The 19302-nt window shown below is 41.2% G+C and overlaps 1 protein-coding gene across 1 annotated transcript in view; it reads right to left on the bottom strand.

Moving 5' to 3' along the window:
- INTS9 (integrator complex subunit 9) overlaps nt 1-19302 on the bottom strand; it is a 70834-nt gene that overhangs the window by 45702 nt on the left and 5830 nt on the right. The window contains exons 3-8 of the mRNA XM_026102014.2: nt 15783-15843; nt 13063-13125; nt 9528-9667; nt 7803-7889; nt 3077-3197; nt 842-976 (exon numbers count right to left, since the gene is read on the bottom strand). Of these exons, the coding sequence (XP_025957799.2) occupies nt 842-976; nt 3077-3197; nt 7803-7889; nt 9528-9667; nt 13063-13125; nt 15783-15843 (607 nt within the window). The remainder of the gene's footprint in view (nt 1-841; nt 977-3076; nt 3198-7802; nt 7890-9527; nt 9668-13062; nt 13126-15782; nt 15844-19302) is intronic.

Below are 19302 nucleotides of genomic sequence, written 5' to 3' on the forward strand. Positions count from 1 at the left end.
TCATAACCCAGGCCAGCATGAAGCTAAGGAGAAAAAGGGATCTAGAGACTCTGATACACTGCATACAGCTGAGTACAGTCATATTATTAAGAGAGTTTATCTGTTGTAGTTGTTCAGCTCCTGAGATAAAGCTTTTAAATGAAGGATGCTCAGAAGCAAAGCTCTTTAGAAGATACTCACCTTGGGGGAAATTACTTACTAATCATGAACCTGACATATTTTCTAAATTATTTTTAAGTATCTCCTGCTAATATTGCTTTCAACTATTTTGACAACTTCTAAAGCACATAGTACTGCAAACTTCAAGCCATTCTTTCCACTGAGAATTTATGGATCTAGAGAGAATTAATTTACTGGAAATTACATCTACAGCACTATAAAGACTTTGCCCTTAGCAGAGCAGGGTGGAAATGTTGGCAGCCAGTTAGCTATCATTTCTTCCAAGGAAGGATGTTTCAGAAGTGATATAGAAGCAGTCTGTGAACTGTCTGTAAAGACTCTTTAGTGAAATACAGATTTTAAAAAAGGTTACTAATGCTCTATTGTTTAACACTGTTAGAATTTTCCTGTTTAAGGTGAAGGAGAATTTCACATCTGGTAAGGAGGCGGACATCAAATTATCAGTAACACAGAATTTTGGTTGTCTTTCCTGAGCACCTATTGATATCTGTCTTCTTATCAGGGTGGTAGGTCTGTTCAATATCCCTTAAAAATTTAGCATTTGCTATCTGAGGTGCATTTGTACAGCTTCTACACTACACTTGATCCCAACTGGTGTGAGTCCTTGTTTTTTTGAGAAGAGACAACTCCCCCAGTAAAGGACTAAGAAAAGCGGCTGTACCTGAGGGTGTGTTGTGAGTAAGGAAGATCCTGAAACATAGGAAACCTTTTCATAGTGCGACTGGATAATCCAGTTGGAACTTCCAAGGGCGTAGCCTGAGCTGAGAGGAGTGACCTGCACAGCACCGAACAGCTCCTGAAACACACATTGAGAGAAATTAACCTGAGAGAGCCCCCAAGAGCAGTCAGAACACATCATTTTATCATCAATGGTATCAATTAAAAAAAGAATTCTGCAATTCAAGGGCTTTAAGAAGCCAGTTTCCTGAGCTTTATGCCTGCTGTTCCTATTTCCCCATATTTAACAGGACACACGCTCTGAGCAATGCTTCTCCTGAGGTAGGGCCTTCATGAAATCTCTCTTCCATGCAAGTTCTCTGGTATCTGAGTTCACACTGCACCATTCCTCTCAACAGAGAAATTAACTGGAGTCTTAATCCTCTGCCTGGCCATGCTGCATTTAGGAAGTTTATAGAAACTTTACATGTTTGAAGCCTCTGTGTTGCTTTAGTTAAATTTGACTGAAATTGGCCAGCAGGGGAGAGAGAAAGGCAAGTAGTTTTATACTGAAACAGTAGTCATATGTGTTTGGGTTACACATTTTGCTGGGAAAACTGTAAATTTAAACACAAACTCACTCATCAACTCTATTTCTTTTCAAACACTATCAGCTGGTGATTTAGAAACATCTCTTCCTCTTCCCCTTCCCTCCACATACCTAAGCCAAATTTCAGTCTGAGCTCTGAGCATAAGCAACTTGAGAGTTGTCTCCTCTCCAGGTATCATTAGAAAGTGTATTGTTTTATCTGTACACAACAATGTATTATATTTGTTTTGAGAGAGGAAAATAAGCCTCCATATATACCTCACTAATGTGATCTGCTTTCTAGTTACTGAATAATAGAACAAGTATCTAATTCATGTAATACTAATGATTTTTCTAGTATCCCAATACACATTTGGATGCCCCACAAAACAATACACGGTCTCCATCTCCCTGAGTTTATAAGCCAGGGCTCCAGATTTTGCTCATAGAGAGACACCCAATATGAACAACAAACCATTCTTGATGCCATGTTTTGGGTTAACTGGCTAACAAGGCTCTGATTACTTTTTGAAGTTTGCTTTGGGATGAGATAAAATATACTCTAGAAATGCCTCTTTTTTCTAGTAACTATGAAAGAATTCTGAATGATTGGCTCGGATGCATAAGTCTAAAATTAGGTGGGATGGATCCACACTGTGAAGACAGCCAAAAATGAACAGTAATCACCCACGGATATTGAGGAAGTCTAAGTGCCTTCAAACATTCAGTTGCTGGACAGAGCTGAGTTGCTAGTCATGTCAACAGCCAGCTTAATGGTGGCTCAGGTCTCTACACCAACTATAATGCAGCACCGCACAAACATAAATCCATAAACTTTAGCAGGCAGCAGCACTGATTACTGCCTCTCAAACTATCTTACATGTGAACAGTAACAACTTCAATGGCCCCGGAACTTCAGTGGATCATGGATTAGAAAAGGGAGTAAGTAACAACCTTAAGGTAACAACTTAGTTTAATTCACCTTTTCATTTCCTAAGGCTTTGAGCAATGATAGGAGGTACCAGGGTCCACATGCCAAAAGGGAACAGTGTATCTGAGGTCTACAAAATTACTGGTTCAGTTTATTCTAGACTCTGCACTGAGCTATAGTCAGCTGTGTTACAGGCAACAAACTTTAGTAAGGAACCCTTTGGAAAGGAGTGTCTAAAGTTCAGGTCGGACCATTATGTTTTGTTTACAATACCTAATTTGCCACATAAAAGAAAGTGGAGGCTAAAGCACTCAAAAGATTCCCAGAAGTGAGATACAGTAACTCAGAAGGGGATGTGGCTTGCAGGCAAAGAGGATGCACTCATTTGGTACATCTTCCCACCTCTCAGTGGGCCAGCCTTCAATTCTGAATTCCCAGGTATGCCTTAAAATTGGTGTCCCCTGAGGAAGAAGAAGAACAAATGGATACTCCCTGATTTCCACCAGAAAAGAACCTCCCTAAGAGGCAGGGTGGGATATACTAGGAGACACAGAAAACAATCTTGTTTTGCTTTTCTAGGCTTGGGTAACTAGGCTAGTCTTACACAGGACTCAGAAGGAAAATAGAAAAGGAAGGGCTTTTCTCAGGCACTTCCAGATAAAAACTGGGAAACAAGAGGTTGTTACGGTCGACCTGAGGATAGCTTTAAAGATACTCACAATTTTCTGAGAATATCCCACCATCTGGATCTTACTGAGCGCAGCGTTCACTTCCGGCATAGTGTAGCACTTCCTCCACATAGATACTTCCACCGCGTCCTTCAGAGGGGCGGGCAGCAACCTGCAAAGATCAACAGGATCAGGGCATTTTCAGAGCCTCCTGAAAGACCACCAGCTTTTATTCCCATTTTTATCTCTACAGCCTAGATTTCCTTTTTTCTTCTTTTTTCTTTTTTTTTTAATATGTGTAATGCTCCAAAGTGAGAAGTAAGATTTTCTGGCTGTTGAGGAACAGAACCACATTGCCCATTTTGACTCAACCCAAAGATTGCTCTCCTTCAGCTCCCTTTGTTGTTGTTCCTATTCAGCCCTTTCTTCTAAGAAGTAGCTGCGATGAAGGTGTTATAGCAGCTCCTGTGGTATTCTCACCACTGATGAAAGGTGCTGGCTGATCTGAAACGGCAATATGAAAAGCACTAATAGAATTGGTAGATAACCGGGCTCTTGGATCAGTGTCTATTTTGTATGTCCCAGTATCTAAAACTAAAAATTTGAAAACAGAAGTGAGGACTGCCACAATCTTGTGGCTAAAATACAGGTACCAGATCACGAACAAAGCCCAGCTCTGTTCCCAGCTTTGTCGCAAGTGTCTTATAGGAGCATGCGCCCCTGCACCTTGGTTTCCGTGCTTTCAACTCAAGACACATCACTTGCCTACAGAGCACATTGGCAAGGATACACTAGCTGACACTGCAAAGCACTTTGAGATCCCCTACAAGGAAGTATTTAAGATGTTTTACACCAAAAAAAATCCATCCATTCTCCTATTCACAGTCACTGCAAGTTAGCTGGACAGCGTTGTCAAGGGACGAAGTAAACTGTAATGTCACAGGCTGTAAGAGAGATGGCTAACTTCTGGGAAATAAATCTTCCTTAGCAACATGAACTGAGGCAGGAAGCAGCACAGCTGCCAAATGCATAAGAAGAATAGGATTTTTTTTGTATATTAAACCAATGCTAAATCAAAGGCTAATTCAAACCAATTTCCAATGATTTATGGAAATTGGTCAAGTTTCTTTGATCAATTTGTTTAAAGGAATTTAATTTATTGTTATATCTACTAGGTCAGTGAACTCCTCCATAATTTAAGATACTGAAGAAAGGATTAAGGCTAGCTCTTGCCAAGACTGCTGTACAGGTCTAGTGTGATAACTGTAATTCCAACACACGCTGGCCAAAAGCACACTGCTTAAGGAAACAAACAAAGCATCCTAGGCCTTTTTTGGGAAGTCATAAGCAACAAAAGGCCAGACAATGTGGACAGTTGTCCACCATCTCACTGAAGCAAATTGCCTGTAAAAGCCTTTAACCTACCATAAGAAGCATTTAGTGTTGGATGCTTTAAGTAGCTTCTCTTCCCAGAAGAGAAGCTCCCAGGTAATGGAGAAAAGTGGGGAATTGTCCTTGGTGACTGAAGTAAGCTTCTATTAGCTGTGGACTCTGTGGCTACACTGTAAATATCCTGCGATTCTCCAACAGAGACTAGCAGGACCAGTCTCCAGTGGTTTCTTTCTTTGCTGAGTGGCACATAAGAGACAGTGAGGACCGCTGATTCCTCACATGTCACCCTGCTAGCATTCAACCTGTCGCCTACTTTTTTTTCATTTGTACAGGAGGTTACTGAAAGATATTTTAAAGTCTGGAGAGAATCTACTAACACAGGGGCAGCAACCAGCTTCTTGAGGATCGTCTCATAACAGCTATATGGAGATAGATGTAGGGACAAACACGGAGGTATTGGGAAGCAGCATGGTCCAGTAGTTAGTGTAGAAAATTTATGTTTAAGAAACTCAAGTGCTTGTATTCTTAACTGGGCATCTGTACAGATTCAATTTCCCAAATCTCTAACATGCTACTTCTGTTCAATGCAAAGGATAACATTTAGTATTTCAAGTGTTCCTGTTAGAAGGGAAAGAAGAATGGCAATACCAAACTGGATCAGAACGTCGGCCTGTCCTGTCCACTACCCCGTCTCAGGAAACAATCTGTTCCAAACACTTCAGAGAAAGATAAAAGAAGCCATCAAACAGGTAGTTGACAAAGTGTCTTTCATGAGGCAAACTTCCCCTTTAGCCCTCTGAATCATAATCAGTATGAAAGATATCCTAGCTGAGCATCTCTAGAGCCTCCACAAGACTGCTCATTTAAAACAAAAACCATTGGTAATAAAACTTCCTAAGCAATTAGTTCAGACTGGGTCTGATAATGGAAAAACATAAGCCACTATAATGAACTTACTACATTTTATACAGTATCTGCATTTAAAATGTTTCAATGCTTTATCTAATGAAGATGATAATACTTTGCATTTTATACTAACTATTCAGAGTAGAACTAGCTGAACTGTAAGGCAATAACAGTGATTGATCTGCCTGAAAAATTAAAGTTAGACTCAAAAGTAATAAGCATTCTGTTCTACCCGCAGCCAGGTACTTAAAAAAATCACCAAGTATCACATTTTCTTAAATAATGGATGCCAGTCCAACCTTGCATGTGCTATTAGCCAGGTGTTAATTTGTGGACCACTAGATGTTTGCTCACATGCTATAATAATCAGTTCCATTCACGCTTGCATGACACTTGTCACCAAGAATCTCAAAACACTTTGCAAACATTAATTAAGCCCCTCTATACCCTGTATGGTGGATAGAAGCTCCATTTTACAGAGGCAGAGGGAGATGGAAGTGGGAAACCCACCGTTCAGGTGGGGCAGAGTTCGAAAGGGAACTCAGATTTGTCCCATTCTTCCAGCTCAGAGGCAACACAGGTTCTTAGCAGCCACGAGGCAGAGCTTGTGGTAAGTAGACTTAGTTAGCAAACAGCTGCAGGGCATGTCCCACTAGCGTAGCGTTTCTTTGCTTTGCCTCTATCTCATATTTGGGCAAGTTATGCATTTTTCCTCTGGAAGTTGGGGGAGCTGCTGTCTGGTCAAGGTTCCCAACAGCAGTTCCTATTTTGGCAGTGCTCTGTGCTCTACAAAAGTCCTGTAAGTGGGACAGAAAGGTTGGTCCTTTCTATCTCAAGGTGGCCTCTTACACCTTACACCTCCGTCAGTGCCTTCCTACAACAGCTGACTGACAGACAGGCCCAAGAAGGAACTGTCCATGTTAGGGTATTTCCCAAGCAATATAAAACAGAAAAAAATACTTTAAACACAGCTCCAACAAAAAAGACTCTGGCCTTCTATAGTGGTTGAATCAGAACAAAGATCATCTCTCTGTGTTCACCTCTGGAATAGTCAACAACATCCAAAGTGCTAGACAGCACTTTTTCTAAAATACGACCACCGGGAAAGTGACATTAAATGAGTTCTAAGATATATGATCCTCCTTTAAACCATGCATACAAAACTCATGCACTAGTGTGACGAGAATAATGGCTCCAGTCCTCTCTTAACACATCACTGTGAGTTTCAGGAGTGGTTCCAGTCAAGGCACTGGACTTCAGAAGTAATTAAGAAACACTATTCTAATCAGAGTTTACATCAACCAGTCCAGAATCCTGATCAACTTTATTGTCTTTAGTTTTGTTTTACATCTGTGTTTTACTCACCTGCCTCGGAAAAGTGAGAGTTGCGGTGGGGAGATAACACTGCTCCTTTGCTCAGCAGGGAGTACAATATATGGCTAAACAAATGTTAATTTGGACTTCTAATTTCTTTGCTTTGTTATATTGGAAAATGGCAGCACTACTTTTATAACTTATGACATAATTCATTTTTAGTAAATTTTTAAATCAAGCTACATTAAGAAATAGGAATAGAAAATAGGACCTCAATTAAAAATGCTCCAAACAGCTTTTTAAAATATCTTTCTAATTAACCAGCCCTATTTTTAAAATGCGCTAGCAACAAAACTTTCTCCTCCATAGAACATGTTGTAAATCTAAAATCAACTTTATTTGCAAGGAAAGTATCATCTGCAATTAATAAACTGCACTGATAATTTTCAGATTACATAGGCTTTCAAAATTTTAGAGGTACAAGATCCAATTTTCAGCATCTTGTTATGAAGAGAAAGACAGACTTTCCAAGTGACCTTTTTCTTCAAATTTCAACTTGCTTTTAAGCTTTGATTGAAATAAAGCAAAAAATAAAAAAAAACAGCCCCCCCCAAACTCTGTGTTTAAGTATAACAGAGACTGCGGACACGGGAAGACATGTTACATTGCGCTACGGTTGGCTACCAGTGACTTCCAACAGTTCAGCGGCTTGATTTTCTTAGCATTTCAGCAAACATGAATGTAAACATAAATTTAAATTAAGATTATTCCAATACAATATAATTAAGTTTAAACAGTTTGCTAATTTCAATATTTTTTAAGATGTTAACACAAAAATCTGCCATTTTTATCATTTTTATCAACATGGAGCTAAGTCATGTGGGGGGAGACCAGAGGGAGGCTTGTATGTTACTAAGTCTCCCTCCAAGATTCAAGTTTGTGTGGTTGTTTGGAAGACCAGCAATGTGCAAAGGATTAAAGAAAAAAAAGAACCAAGGAGTCAGTCATAGCTGTACTCGTCTTAAGCTTCTTTTTCTGCTTAAGGGTAGTAGCAAATCAAACGTCAAATAGTGGCAGCTGACCCATCATTACAGTAAACTCAAAACATTGGTTAGGGTTTTAGTGTTTTAGGACAGTCACCCTTTCCAAGTGGGTTGCTCCTTACCTCTGTACCTCCTTGTTCTTCCACATGGAGGCAGATTGAGCCTTTGGCACACGTTCAATGGAATTCACCAGTTCTTCCATGAGAAGTCTGCAAAGACACCATAACTAAGTTACCATCACCGGCTTTTAGACAGGAGATAACTTTGTCCCAAATGCTTCCAAAATATCACACACTATCAGGCAGTTATAAAGCGGGGTTCTTCCTGCAGAGCATCACAGCAGTCACCCCTCACCATACTACCCATTTCCCAGCTGAGCTCAAGCTAGTCCAATACTGCCTGGCTGCAACAGCAAAGGATCAGGCCCACGGGGTTATGGGTTGTTCAAAAAGCAGCAGGACAACAGGCATTCCCAAATCTCTCTCCTGCTGTGCAAGGTGATTTCTATGTAACTGACTGCTTGTCGTAAGGAATGAGATACTATATACGAAGGAAACTTGTTAGCTGATGCCTGCTTATCACTAAGAGAAGCCAAGAACATTGTCAGTGTGAATTCTCCTCCTCTACAATTGCACAATACAGTATTTGAGACAGAAAAATGTCAGGCATTAAAAACTGGCACTACAGATTTCACTGGAATCTTACTGCCTGAAACTAAACAGCATTTGTAATTGTATGTGTGCTTCCCCTTGAAGGTAGGAAGTGACAGATTTAACTGCAGAAGAATGATACATGGAATCACTTGAGGTGGGGAGAACTACACCAGAGCCTAGTCTCCAACTAGACTACCTACAATTGTCGTCTTCAGCTATGGGCCAGCAATACCCTGGAGGTCTGCTACTAATTCATATTTATATAATTCCTTTCTCCTTCAGGGGCCTTCAGTTTTGGTTTATTTTTACACAAAAGGAGAATTACTCCCTGGGAAGTTTGTATAGGAGCTTTAATGGACAAAGGTTCCTGCTCTAAGGTGCTTACGGAGCAGGAGTTCAGATACCGTGGTTTAATCCGATCTCTAATTATTGAACATGGCAGCTGCTCTGCACTAGAGATGCATACAGCACAAGCCTGGTTAGATTTCACTGAGGTCCAAACCTGCAGCCTTTACTTCCAGGAATTCAGCTATCAAAGTCAGCAAACAACTCTGTTAAGAAAATTCTGCAAATCAGATGACCAAATATGAAGTTTTTGACAGCATTGCCAGGTCTTCTATTTCTACTTCAGTCTCATATTTCTGCTGTTTTTCCTAGAGCTTCTCCTCTATGCAGTTAAGAGCTTATGAGAGAATCTCAACTGTCATTTGAAATGAAGACAGTTTAAATTCCCTTCCATGGTGTGGAGGAAAGCTTGAATATATGAATTTCAAAGGCTGAAAAACTACAAAACAATAATCCTAAAGGCATTTATTGTTTTAAAGATGGGTGATTCCCCTTTTGTTTAAGGGGAGCAGAGAGGAGGAGGAAAGATCTTTGACTGATGGACTCTGAAGGTTCGAAGTAGGCCATATGGCAAGTGCTGCTCAAGATGTCTCAGTCCACTCAAGATCTACTACCCCACATGCACCGCCTGGACTCAAAGCAGCTGCTGTAAATGTTGAAGACAGCCAGTTCCAGAGTTTGGGAAACACTGAGTTAACACATTTTCAGCACTAAGGACTTGGCTGGCTTTCAGCTACTGCCTAAGAGCCTCTTCGGAACATTAGACACCATTCTCTGCCCATATTGTCCTTTACACCTTTTCCTTAGCAGTGATGAAAGAGGAGTAGAGAATATTAAGGGGCTTTTTACCTGCCAATTTGAACAGTGGGCTCAGTGGCATATACTGTTCCAGTGAATCCTGTGTACTCTGTGATATAGGGCAATGCCATCATGCAGTGATAGTTCGAGATCAAGATTACATCTACTGTAGAGAGGTCAAGCAGCTCAGTCTGAAAACAGAGGAAAGAGATAAGCAACATGTAACCCTTTCATGCAGTTTGAGCACTGGCAGAAAAAACTTCTTTTTTTAAATCAACTTTGTATTGCAACAATGTAACTGCTCTATTAAAAAGGGGCATATCTCAGCAGTGGCAAAGATTAATATTTCCTTCAAATTAACAAGATTTCTTTAAAAAACGCTCTAAAATTATTCCCTCCTCAGAGCTGAGCAGGACACCATGTCCTGAGTTCGTCTTTCATACAATGAAATGGATGCCGTTAAGACAGGCATTCTGATTACACTTCTGTCATATGACTGATGTGGTGATACCGCAGTGGGGAAACACTCCACCCAGCCACCAAAACTCATGCACTACCTATTTAGCAGGGGGTCTCTCCTGCTTTTCATGTAGCACCTCGTTCTGACCCCAGAAGAGTGAGAGAGAAGAATGCAGATCGTATTTATTCATATACTTAACAATTCATACATTTTCCCAAACTAAATGCTTGGCATCGTTATCATTCACATTTTCTACAGCAAGAGATAAAGCTCATTCGTTTGATATCACAAAACAGATGGGTGGGTCCAATTTGTTTTGATGTGACAGTTGAGACAGCAGTTCAGAGAGTGAAAGGAGAAGATTTCACACATTGTTAAAGGAATTTTAATTAGAAATATTTACTGGTAATGCTATAGCACAAATGGTGTCAAGTCAGAAATTTACAAGTTATATGACCTCTAACTCAGTTATTATAGAGCAGCTAATGGAATTCAACACTCATCAAGCACATATTATCTGATTACAAGGCTTGGTCCAGCAATTTGAATAAAAATGGCAAGAAAGTAGGTCACTCCTCTTTTCAGAGGGCTGACATTGCGCTCTGGTGACAAGCTGCTTAACTCACAACTAAGTGTTCCTGGTTTCAATCCACGATCACAGCTGATGTTGAAGGCATGATCTCAAGGCTCAGTACAGTGGGTGAAACACCACCCTCAGATTCATCACAGAGGACCCTTTTATCTTACCAAGCTTGCCAGACAGAAATACACTACATGGTATCAAGGAGTCTACTGATGCCAGCTTCCACCCAGCTGGCTGTCCATGGTTTGATTTTCAGTCACGTCTAGACCATACAGAATCAAACGAGGAGTCACTCACAGCGCCCGGCTGAATCCCAGCCCAGGAACTCATCAGAAGTTGGAGGACACAGAACCCAGACTACCAGTTTCCAAATTTAAGTGTCCCATTTCTCAACACCCTAGAAGCATTTACCAACAGGATGAAAAGGGTGTCAAAATAAAAACAAATGTAAAATCTTCTCTGGGACCTTGCAGCAATCTCCCTGAAAGTGATTATGAACTGAAGAGGTTTAAAAATGTTTCCTGAATGTGAAGACCAGAAGGTTGCCAAGCAAAGAAAGGGCTGCACCCTGCACTCTGACATGAGAAAGTGTACTCTGCTGCTGAGACAGCCTCTTATCACCTTGCGGCTTCTGGATTACGTTCAAAATTTGGTTTTCTTTGGCAATGGTGTTCCTGGAAGTGATACTAGGACTCTCAAACAAACTGCTTTTGCAGACAAGTTTCTTCAAAAGAAGTGCTGTGGAAGGAGACAAAGAAAAAGACAAAGTGTCTTTCATACCAGCTCCTTCTTATAGCCAAATAAGAGCAACATTTCTACTTTGCTCATACATTCAGCTGGCCATGACATCTGAATCCACCTCCAGACAGGGGAGTCTGTGAAGCAAGAGATGAGAGCTATGTATCACTAACAGATCTGTTCCTACTGCTTGCAGAGAACGCTTGGCATCTGTTGGGAGCTTTGGGAACTTTAGCATTTGAGAGGCCATTTATAAAACCCCTACAATTGTGATGTGTGGCTGGCTGCTCTCTCCTAGTTATGACATGGACTGCTGGAAAAGAGCACTACATTCAGTGATGACACTGGTACATCAATGAAGCAGCAACTCCCTGTCAGTCCTACTTACAGCTAAAGATGTGGATATTTTCCAGCCCAATAAAGTAAGCAGAAAGGCTAGATGAAGTGTCCCAAAAGCTGGCAGATTATCACTCTTGTAGACAGTCTCAATTCCGAAGGAACACAGAAACTAAACTCCACCCTTCCCAAGATTTGGGACATAATAGCACTTTCTGGGCATAAGGGTGCTTCCTACATCACTGCCCTTCCAAACGACAATAACCAGAAGGCACTCCAGAATCCAGAATTATTAGGGTTTTTTTTTTTGTGATGGGATTGTATCCGTCCCTGTCGGGGGAAACAACCAATTTTACCCAGATTTGCTGATACCACTTGTCAAAACCAGTACCAGAGCTGCCAGGTTGCTTCAAAGAATCAACATGAGAAGAGTCAGAAGCTGCAAGTGGTGAATTTCAGAGAATCAACAGACAAAAACGTCATTGCTAGAACCCAAGCAAGCTGACAGCAATCTTCCAGGAGTGTTTTGCAGTTCCTGTCAACAAACTCAAGCAGAAAAAAAAGAAATCCCTGCCCAAAGGCAATCCGCTGTCTTTCAAAGACAGAGAAAACATCCCAACATCAAACGAAGGAACTGATGTTATCACAGTGTGACCATAGCTGAGTAAAAAGGATACTATCCCCAGACTATTCCCTATCATTCATCCTCATTACTCTCTGCACAGCTTTTTACTCCTTCAGCTCTACTAACCATGTACACCATTAACTTGATCAGTCAATGTAAGCCCAGTTAATTCAAACGCTTTCAATAGTCAGCTTTGCTTCTTCTCCTTTTTATAAAGTCAAGTATCCTTGACAAAACCAGCCTGACCAACAGCTACTTGTACAGCTATGCCAGTGGTACAAGGGTATGGATCCTCCCTCAAAGCGGCAGCGATTAATAGCTATGAAGGCAGTCACTTTTTAACCCAATTTTGCTGCAGGCAGATCATGTCTGACTGCAACGAAAAAGTGGCTTAATCGGACTGTAGGTTTCCCAGGGGACTTCCATTAGGCAGGACATGCATCTGCGGCTAGAGACAAGCAGCTTTTCTTGCCTTCATTCATTGCCCTTATCTAGATCAGCACATGTATCCTGTCATATTCGAGTCCAGCTCAGTCAAAGCCATATCATATTGTCTGTGGAAGGCCCATAAAAAGAGACAGTTAAACCCTTTGTATTCTTTTGTGAGATACTGATCTGCTTAAGGAGATCTCCTAGATGTCCTAAAACAATTGTTGAGAAGGGCTGTTTCCAGCCTTTCCCAACGTCATAAATATTAGAGGCATCTTAACAACACAGAGGTTTCAGTATCATTATTTACTAAATAGTAATAAATTAGCATGAATCTGGTAATAGTAATTTAGCAAATTTATCCCATATGACTGAATGGAGTCATATTTTTCAATGAGGTTTTGATTAAACTCACCTCTGGCAAACAGAACTCAGGCACAGAGTCCACAAACACATGGCCAGAGCACTCCTTTAGTTCCTGTGAGAGAAGCACATCAGTAGACAAGAGAAGACACGCACAAATACAACTCAACGTTATACATGAGGGTGCACTCCAATAGAGTGGATTTTGCGATTTCAACCCCTTTTGTTTATTATAGGCAGTTTCCAGCCCTTTACTACATTAAGTTTATTCCCTTTCTAGACACCATTAGCTACAAGCAGATCTGCCAAGATTGCTTTCATGTGAGATGGGGCTCCTTGGTACTTCAGGAGATCAGGACCTTCTTTGGAAGAACAGAGAGAGCACTTTTGTAGATAAGAAAAGAAACTCTGGGCAACCACCAGCTGGTTTTGATAGGGCTATGAAGGGAGCAGTGAAAGAACTTATGCTGTCCTGTGAGGCTGTGTTTTCTCTGCTCCTCCAGCTGCAGGTGTGTTAGCTGGGAAATCCTTAACAACAGAAGTTGACTTTGTTTATCAGAATCAGAGATAAAGTATGACCTGAAAAGCAGGTTGCAAAGACCTCTTTTTGGAACTGCTGCTTTCCTGACCTGGAAAGTCTGCACAACACCTTACTAGTGCGCTGGGTATCTTACAAGTTTGGAATCTAGTTCTTGTTCCCAATAACATCAAACTTTCTCTGTTTTACTAGGAGCAGGATACAATATTTTCCCTCTGTTTTACTAGGAGCAGGATACAATTTTTTCCCTCTCCCAGTGTACCTTACGAAACATCTTTTAGAGATCTGAGCTCTCTGTGGCACTTCTTGTTAGATTTATCTCTACTGGATCTCTGATCCTCTATTTTCTTCCTCTTTTTCCTTATGATGCCAAGGCTGATTCATCAGAAATCTTTGTCAAATGAACAGTCACATTCTTCAGGATTATGCATGGAAAAGAACAAAACAATAATATTCTCTAATCTAATCCTAACACACCTCACAGGCTACCTGTCACCCACACTTTGCCGTCTTTTGCAGATACTTCTCTTGCTTGTCCCCAAAGCAAGTGGTCTCAGCCAGCTTCAGATGACAGAATTAAAGATTGAATCCAATTCTTAATAATTACAGTGCACCTGCCAACTAATAACGAATGAGCAATTACATCTAGTGGCAGAAGTCTCCTAACCTCATCTCAAGGGAGTTCAAAATGATTAAAACTAGATCGCAGTGAATTTCAATGCCTCTCCAGGACTTAAGTTTTATAACTGTCATCCAAAGAGTGCAGTAACAGAAATGTCCACCCAACATGATAAAACATCCTCCTTTGACTCCTTTCCCCTCCTCTTTCCGGCATGGGTCAAAGTATTTGCCATTCCAAGCAGTTACAATGGTCAAGGTGAAAGAAAAAGATGCTGCCTTTGAATTTCTAAAACATTATTTCCATTGACACTGCACTAGCTTGAAGATTCTCCTGCACATATACTGTAGCAGCAGTACCACAGAAATGTAAATACATCACGTAAAAAATTAGTGACAGCCTATCGGTTCTTTGGACAGAATATAGTCTGCACAGGGTCTGCTATGATGTGACTGTAGAAGATACATAGACAGCCAGGTATTTTTGAAGGTCATGGGCTCTGAAGGGACACAAGGCTGGGTTTTAGAGGAAATGAATTCCAGGGAATTCAAGCTGGGCAACTCCAATTCTGTCGCTCAGCCTCTGTAGCTCTGCAATTCCCAGTTAGCATGTGGTCTGAATAGAGTTGTTACTATTTTACTAACAGAAGTGCTGCCTATCCAGTTTCTTTTGTTTCCAATGAGAAGAAAAATCAGGTCTTTAATCTATGATCTTCAGCTCCCTTGCCTGTAAAAATCAGATCAACCAGTTTTGTCCATCTCAAAGTGCCCTACAAAAGCATCTATTATTACTGTTTTCTCTTTAATGTTCACATAGTTGGAGAACAGTCCATTAAAACAGTACTTGCTCTACTGATATCTATTGCTACATACATCTGAAATGTATCTGCCTATTTTACTAACATCTGACATATTTTTGTGTTCATTGTCCCTCTATAGCAGATCAAGCTGGATGCTGCAGTGTCTACTTTCAGTTGAAGCCCCAGATAAATTCTGGCTACAAAACTAATCTAATGAAAAGAGGGGGAAAAAAGAAAGATTCTGTGTCTCTGGTGCAGCTGGGTAATGCCTGTGTCTTAGAATTAGGAGCCTGAAGACAAAATCCTCCCCGCTATGTCCAGTGGCAGAACACACATTGATTTCAACAGAGGCCAAAGACACGCTTTTCCTTTGTCACAGGCCTCCCATGGGCAAACCATTCACTTTCTCTTCGTTTTCCTGTCTAAAAAAGGAGATGATACTAACCTAATTTACAAGTAAGCTATGAAGTTTTAGTGTCAGAAAAATGAGATTGTTGGATAAAAGGCACTATACAAAGGCAAAGTGCTATTATTTATGGAGCTCTGTGAAATAAGAAAATATTCATACCGATGATTTCTGCATTTTAAAAGGATTTTTTAAAAAGCTAGGCTACCTCTGAAGACTGAAAGCCTCAGAGTCGCTATTAGCATTTTGTTTCAAAAGGTTCTGCTCTACAAGGACATCACGGCTGATAACGGTACACACAGAAAACTTTGCAATGAGTCGGCATGGAATTATAGTTCCTATAGTGCAAACTTCAAACCTGTCAGATGGCTTTTTGCATGGCAAGAAAATTCTAACCATCAGTATATTACCTTGTCCAGAAATGTGCTTCCATCTTTCAAAACCCAACCAGGAAGTTTCGACAGCCTGGGGCTGCAGAAAGAAAGAAAAAAAAGTACAGCAATATGAATTATATCATTATTACTCATTAAGCACAGACCTTGTATTTGGTGTCATACAGGAAGAGAACACCATCTCTGTCCCCTGGAACTAACAGTCTCAATAAAAGAGACAGACAGTTTCACCATGCTTAAGTGTTCACTGAAATGACTTTTACAAATCATGATTATGACATTTCTGTGTAAAAGGAATAAGAGGAGGACACATGTAGGGAGTTTGATTTTAGTCATTTACAGTGACAGTTTCAAAAATGTTCAGTGTTGTCCCTGTGGTGAAACTGGCTGTATAAATGGAAGCAAGGCCAGGACAACACTGTCTGAAAGCTGTAGTTTGAAAGCTCTATGCCTGAAACAACAAAAAGGCACTGTAGAACCAAAGCTGCTTTGGGATGGAAGATGACAGGCAAACATTAACATAAGGCACTAAGCAGTGGCAAGGAAAAACACTCTGGCCTAGGTCATTTATAGACACAAGGGTTGCAATGACATCCACATAAACCATGGCTTCATGCTCGGGTCTCACCCTGAAGACCTACACTGACTGCTGTACAACATGTTTACCTGTGCTGGAAGGACAAAGGAGCAACTAGGTTCTGCTGTGAAATGCATGTTTTAAGGTGAGAGGTCTGGTAACAGTCAGCAACTGCAGGGGTAACAGCCTTTTTTTTTCCCCCCCCTTTGTTATCAATGCTAATAAAGAAACTTTAAGGGTGACATTATAACCCGCAGTTTACAGTAGGAACTGCTGCAGCATCTCTTGCTACCATACCTTAGGGACTATTAATACTTCCTTGTGACACCTGATTTTTGCATGAGCCTATAACTTAGCTGTACATCACTGTCTGCACAGGATAAGCATATCCACAGAAATCCGAAAATGAAAAAGTGAAGGAAACAAAATAAAGAGAATCAAACTCACCTGGAATCAAGCCCTGCAACAACTTCAGATTTTGAGACAGAAGTTGAGAACCTGGCTGCAATGAAATCTGCAAGTGCTTTCCACTAAACTCTGTAGAGAGGTAGCAAATCATCTGCTAAAGGGGCATTCAAACCTAAGATCTTGAAAAGAGGAGGTGATTCAATGGCTCAGAGGAATGTTGTGTTCAGATTAACATCAGTATAAAAGAACTAACCCGACTGGTACTCCAGAAATCACAAGGAAGCAAAAAAGGAAGTTGAAACTGAAGGACTGAAGAGAGAAGATAAGTAAGAGCAGGAAGATGCATGATCAAGTAGCAGGTGAGGCTATGCTAGAGAAGTGCAAATCCCTTTTGAGGACAAAAAGCAATCTGAAAAAGTCTGGTCATAGGAAAGATGAGGTGGCTAAACGTACCCCCACTGATATGTTCAAAAGCACAATTTAAGTGCAGTGTTTTGGAGACAGGCGGGTTCGAGGAAAGGTTGTGTGGAACGAGCAAAAGAGCTAAGTGAAAAGCTGAGGGAAAGCAAGAACAAACCACTCTGATGTGCAACAGCTTTGACAGATGAGAAAGGAGAGGAAAGAAATGTTGGTTGGAAGGGACCTCTAAAGATTACTAGTCCAATGTCTCACTCCAAGCTAACACTTGACTACACCAACCATGATTTTGTCTAGCTGAGTCTTGCAAATCCCTGGAGGTAGAGATTCCAGAGCCTCTCTGGGGATCTGTGAAAGGGCTTTCACAGCACGTTATCACTAGGAGAGTAATGTCCAACCCGAGCATCTCAAGGCACAGATTGTGGCCACTCTGCATACTATACTGTCTGCCATGGTTGAGAAGAGTTTGGCTCTGCTGTTTTTGTAACTTCCTTTCAAGTAGATGTAAGATGCTATTAGCATATTCCTTGCCTTCTCTCTGCCAGAGTGAACAATCCCAGCTCCCTCAAACTCTCCTTGCAGTCATGGGCTCTAGACCCCTGATCATCTTGGAGCCTCCTGAATGCCCTCTCTAGTTTCTAACATCCCTCTTGAACTGGGGACACAAACCTGGACCCACAATCCCTCGTGTGGTCTCAACAGCAGAGGGGAATAAACTTTCTTTGATGTGCTGGCCGTATTCCTCCTAATTTAGTCCATTGTGTTTTGCCTTATTCACAGTGAGAGAGCACCGCTGACTTGTATGAAACCTGGCATCCACAGAAGAGTACACAATCTTGTCAAGAGAAGCAAAATTAGAAGACGGGTCCGGAGAGTGTGGGTGAAAGTGGAGCAAGTGACACAGGGAAGAATGGACTCTTTACCTTGAAGCCAAGGTGTAACAGTTTCTGCAGACATAGTTTTGATATTGTACTGAAGTGATTGATTAATCCAAAATAGCTAGAACTGTCACATAAATAATGTGAGCAAGCGTGTCACTGCTAGACAGGAAAGGTTAAGAGCTTCTCACATGTTCATTTTACCACTTTGCATTTGACTTTGGTATAAGGGAGAACATTCCGGTTGACAAACTTGCTCTAAAGTACATGAACTGGCATGAAGTGTTTGGCAACCGCAGGTGTTTTGCACATGTACCATGGGCTGGTGAGAACAGGGACTGCCATTTCCGGGACAAGGTGGAATCTAAATACCTTTTGATGGGCCTTTTTTGAAGAGCAAAGAACTCCTTTAATGAGACAAACACTACAGCACTTTCCTCTCTCGTAGATTAAAGCACAGGTTCTCAAAATGTTTGCTCAAGGAGAGTCCCATGCCAGGCGGGACAGAGGCTCTAGCTGCATAGCAAAGATCCTCTGTAATGTTATACCTTTATGCTCCACAGAGGTTAAAATCAGGGCACCTTTGCAGACACCGTACAGAGGCTTTGCAGGACCAAGTGGTTCGTTGGTCCAACTTTGGGGACCTCTGATTTAAAAACAGCAGAGAGACGCATAGCTCTCTCCCACCGAGGTCAAGGTATCAAACGGGTCCACTTAAGCCTAGCTGCAAGAGGAAACATTCCTGACTGTAAGAGGAAACATAGCTGTTAATAGCCTAAGATCTGAGACCTATGTTTAAGCTCTTGCTCTGCTACAAGCTTCATGCAAGACCTCAGGTAGTCAGTCCCGCCTTTCGTCTCTCATCTGGAAACGGATGATAATGTCAGCTCTCCATCACCCAGTCACACTGTGTTGATAATACACATCCGAGTTAAAGATGTGTTCAGGCATCCTGGTAACAGAAACCAGATATATAATGGCACTAATATAAGTACGACAGAGAGATAAGGACTTTTTAGCCACAGCCACATTCTTTGAGTTTCTAACACATTTCTATAACTCCCTGCAGCACATCTGTTTTCTAGAGTACCGAAGAGATCAATTACTTGCCCAAGTCCATGTGCTTAGGACAACTCTTGCTGTAAGGGGTGTTCTATCACTTTACCGACAAGATTGATTGGATTTAAATCCAACTGTTTGCTCCCATTCCACTGGGCCATCAGGGGTCAAATCTGACATCCTTCCTTATTGAGTTTGA

Source organism: Dromaius novaehollandiae, chromosome 3, assembly GCF_036370855.1.
Source record: "Dromaius novaehollandiae isolate bDroNov1 chromosome 3, bDroNov1.hap1, whole genome shotgun sequence".
NCBI classification, from domain to species: domain Eukaryota; kingdom Metazoa; phylum Chordata; class Aves; order Casuariiformes; family Dromaiidae; genus Dromaius; species Dromaius novaehollandiae.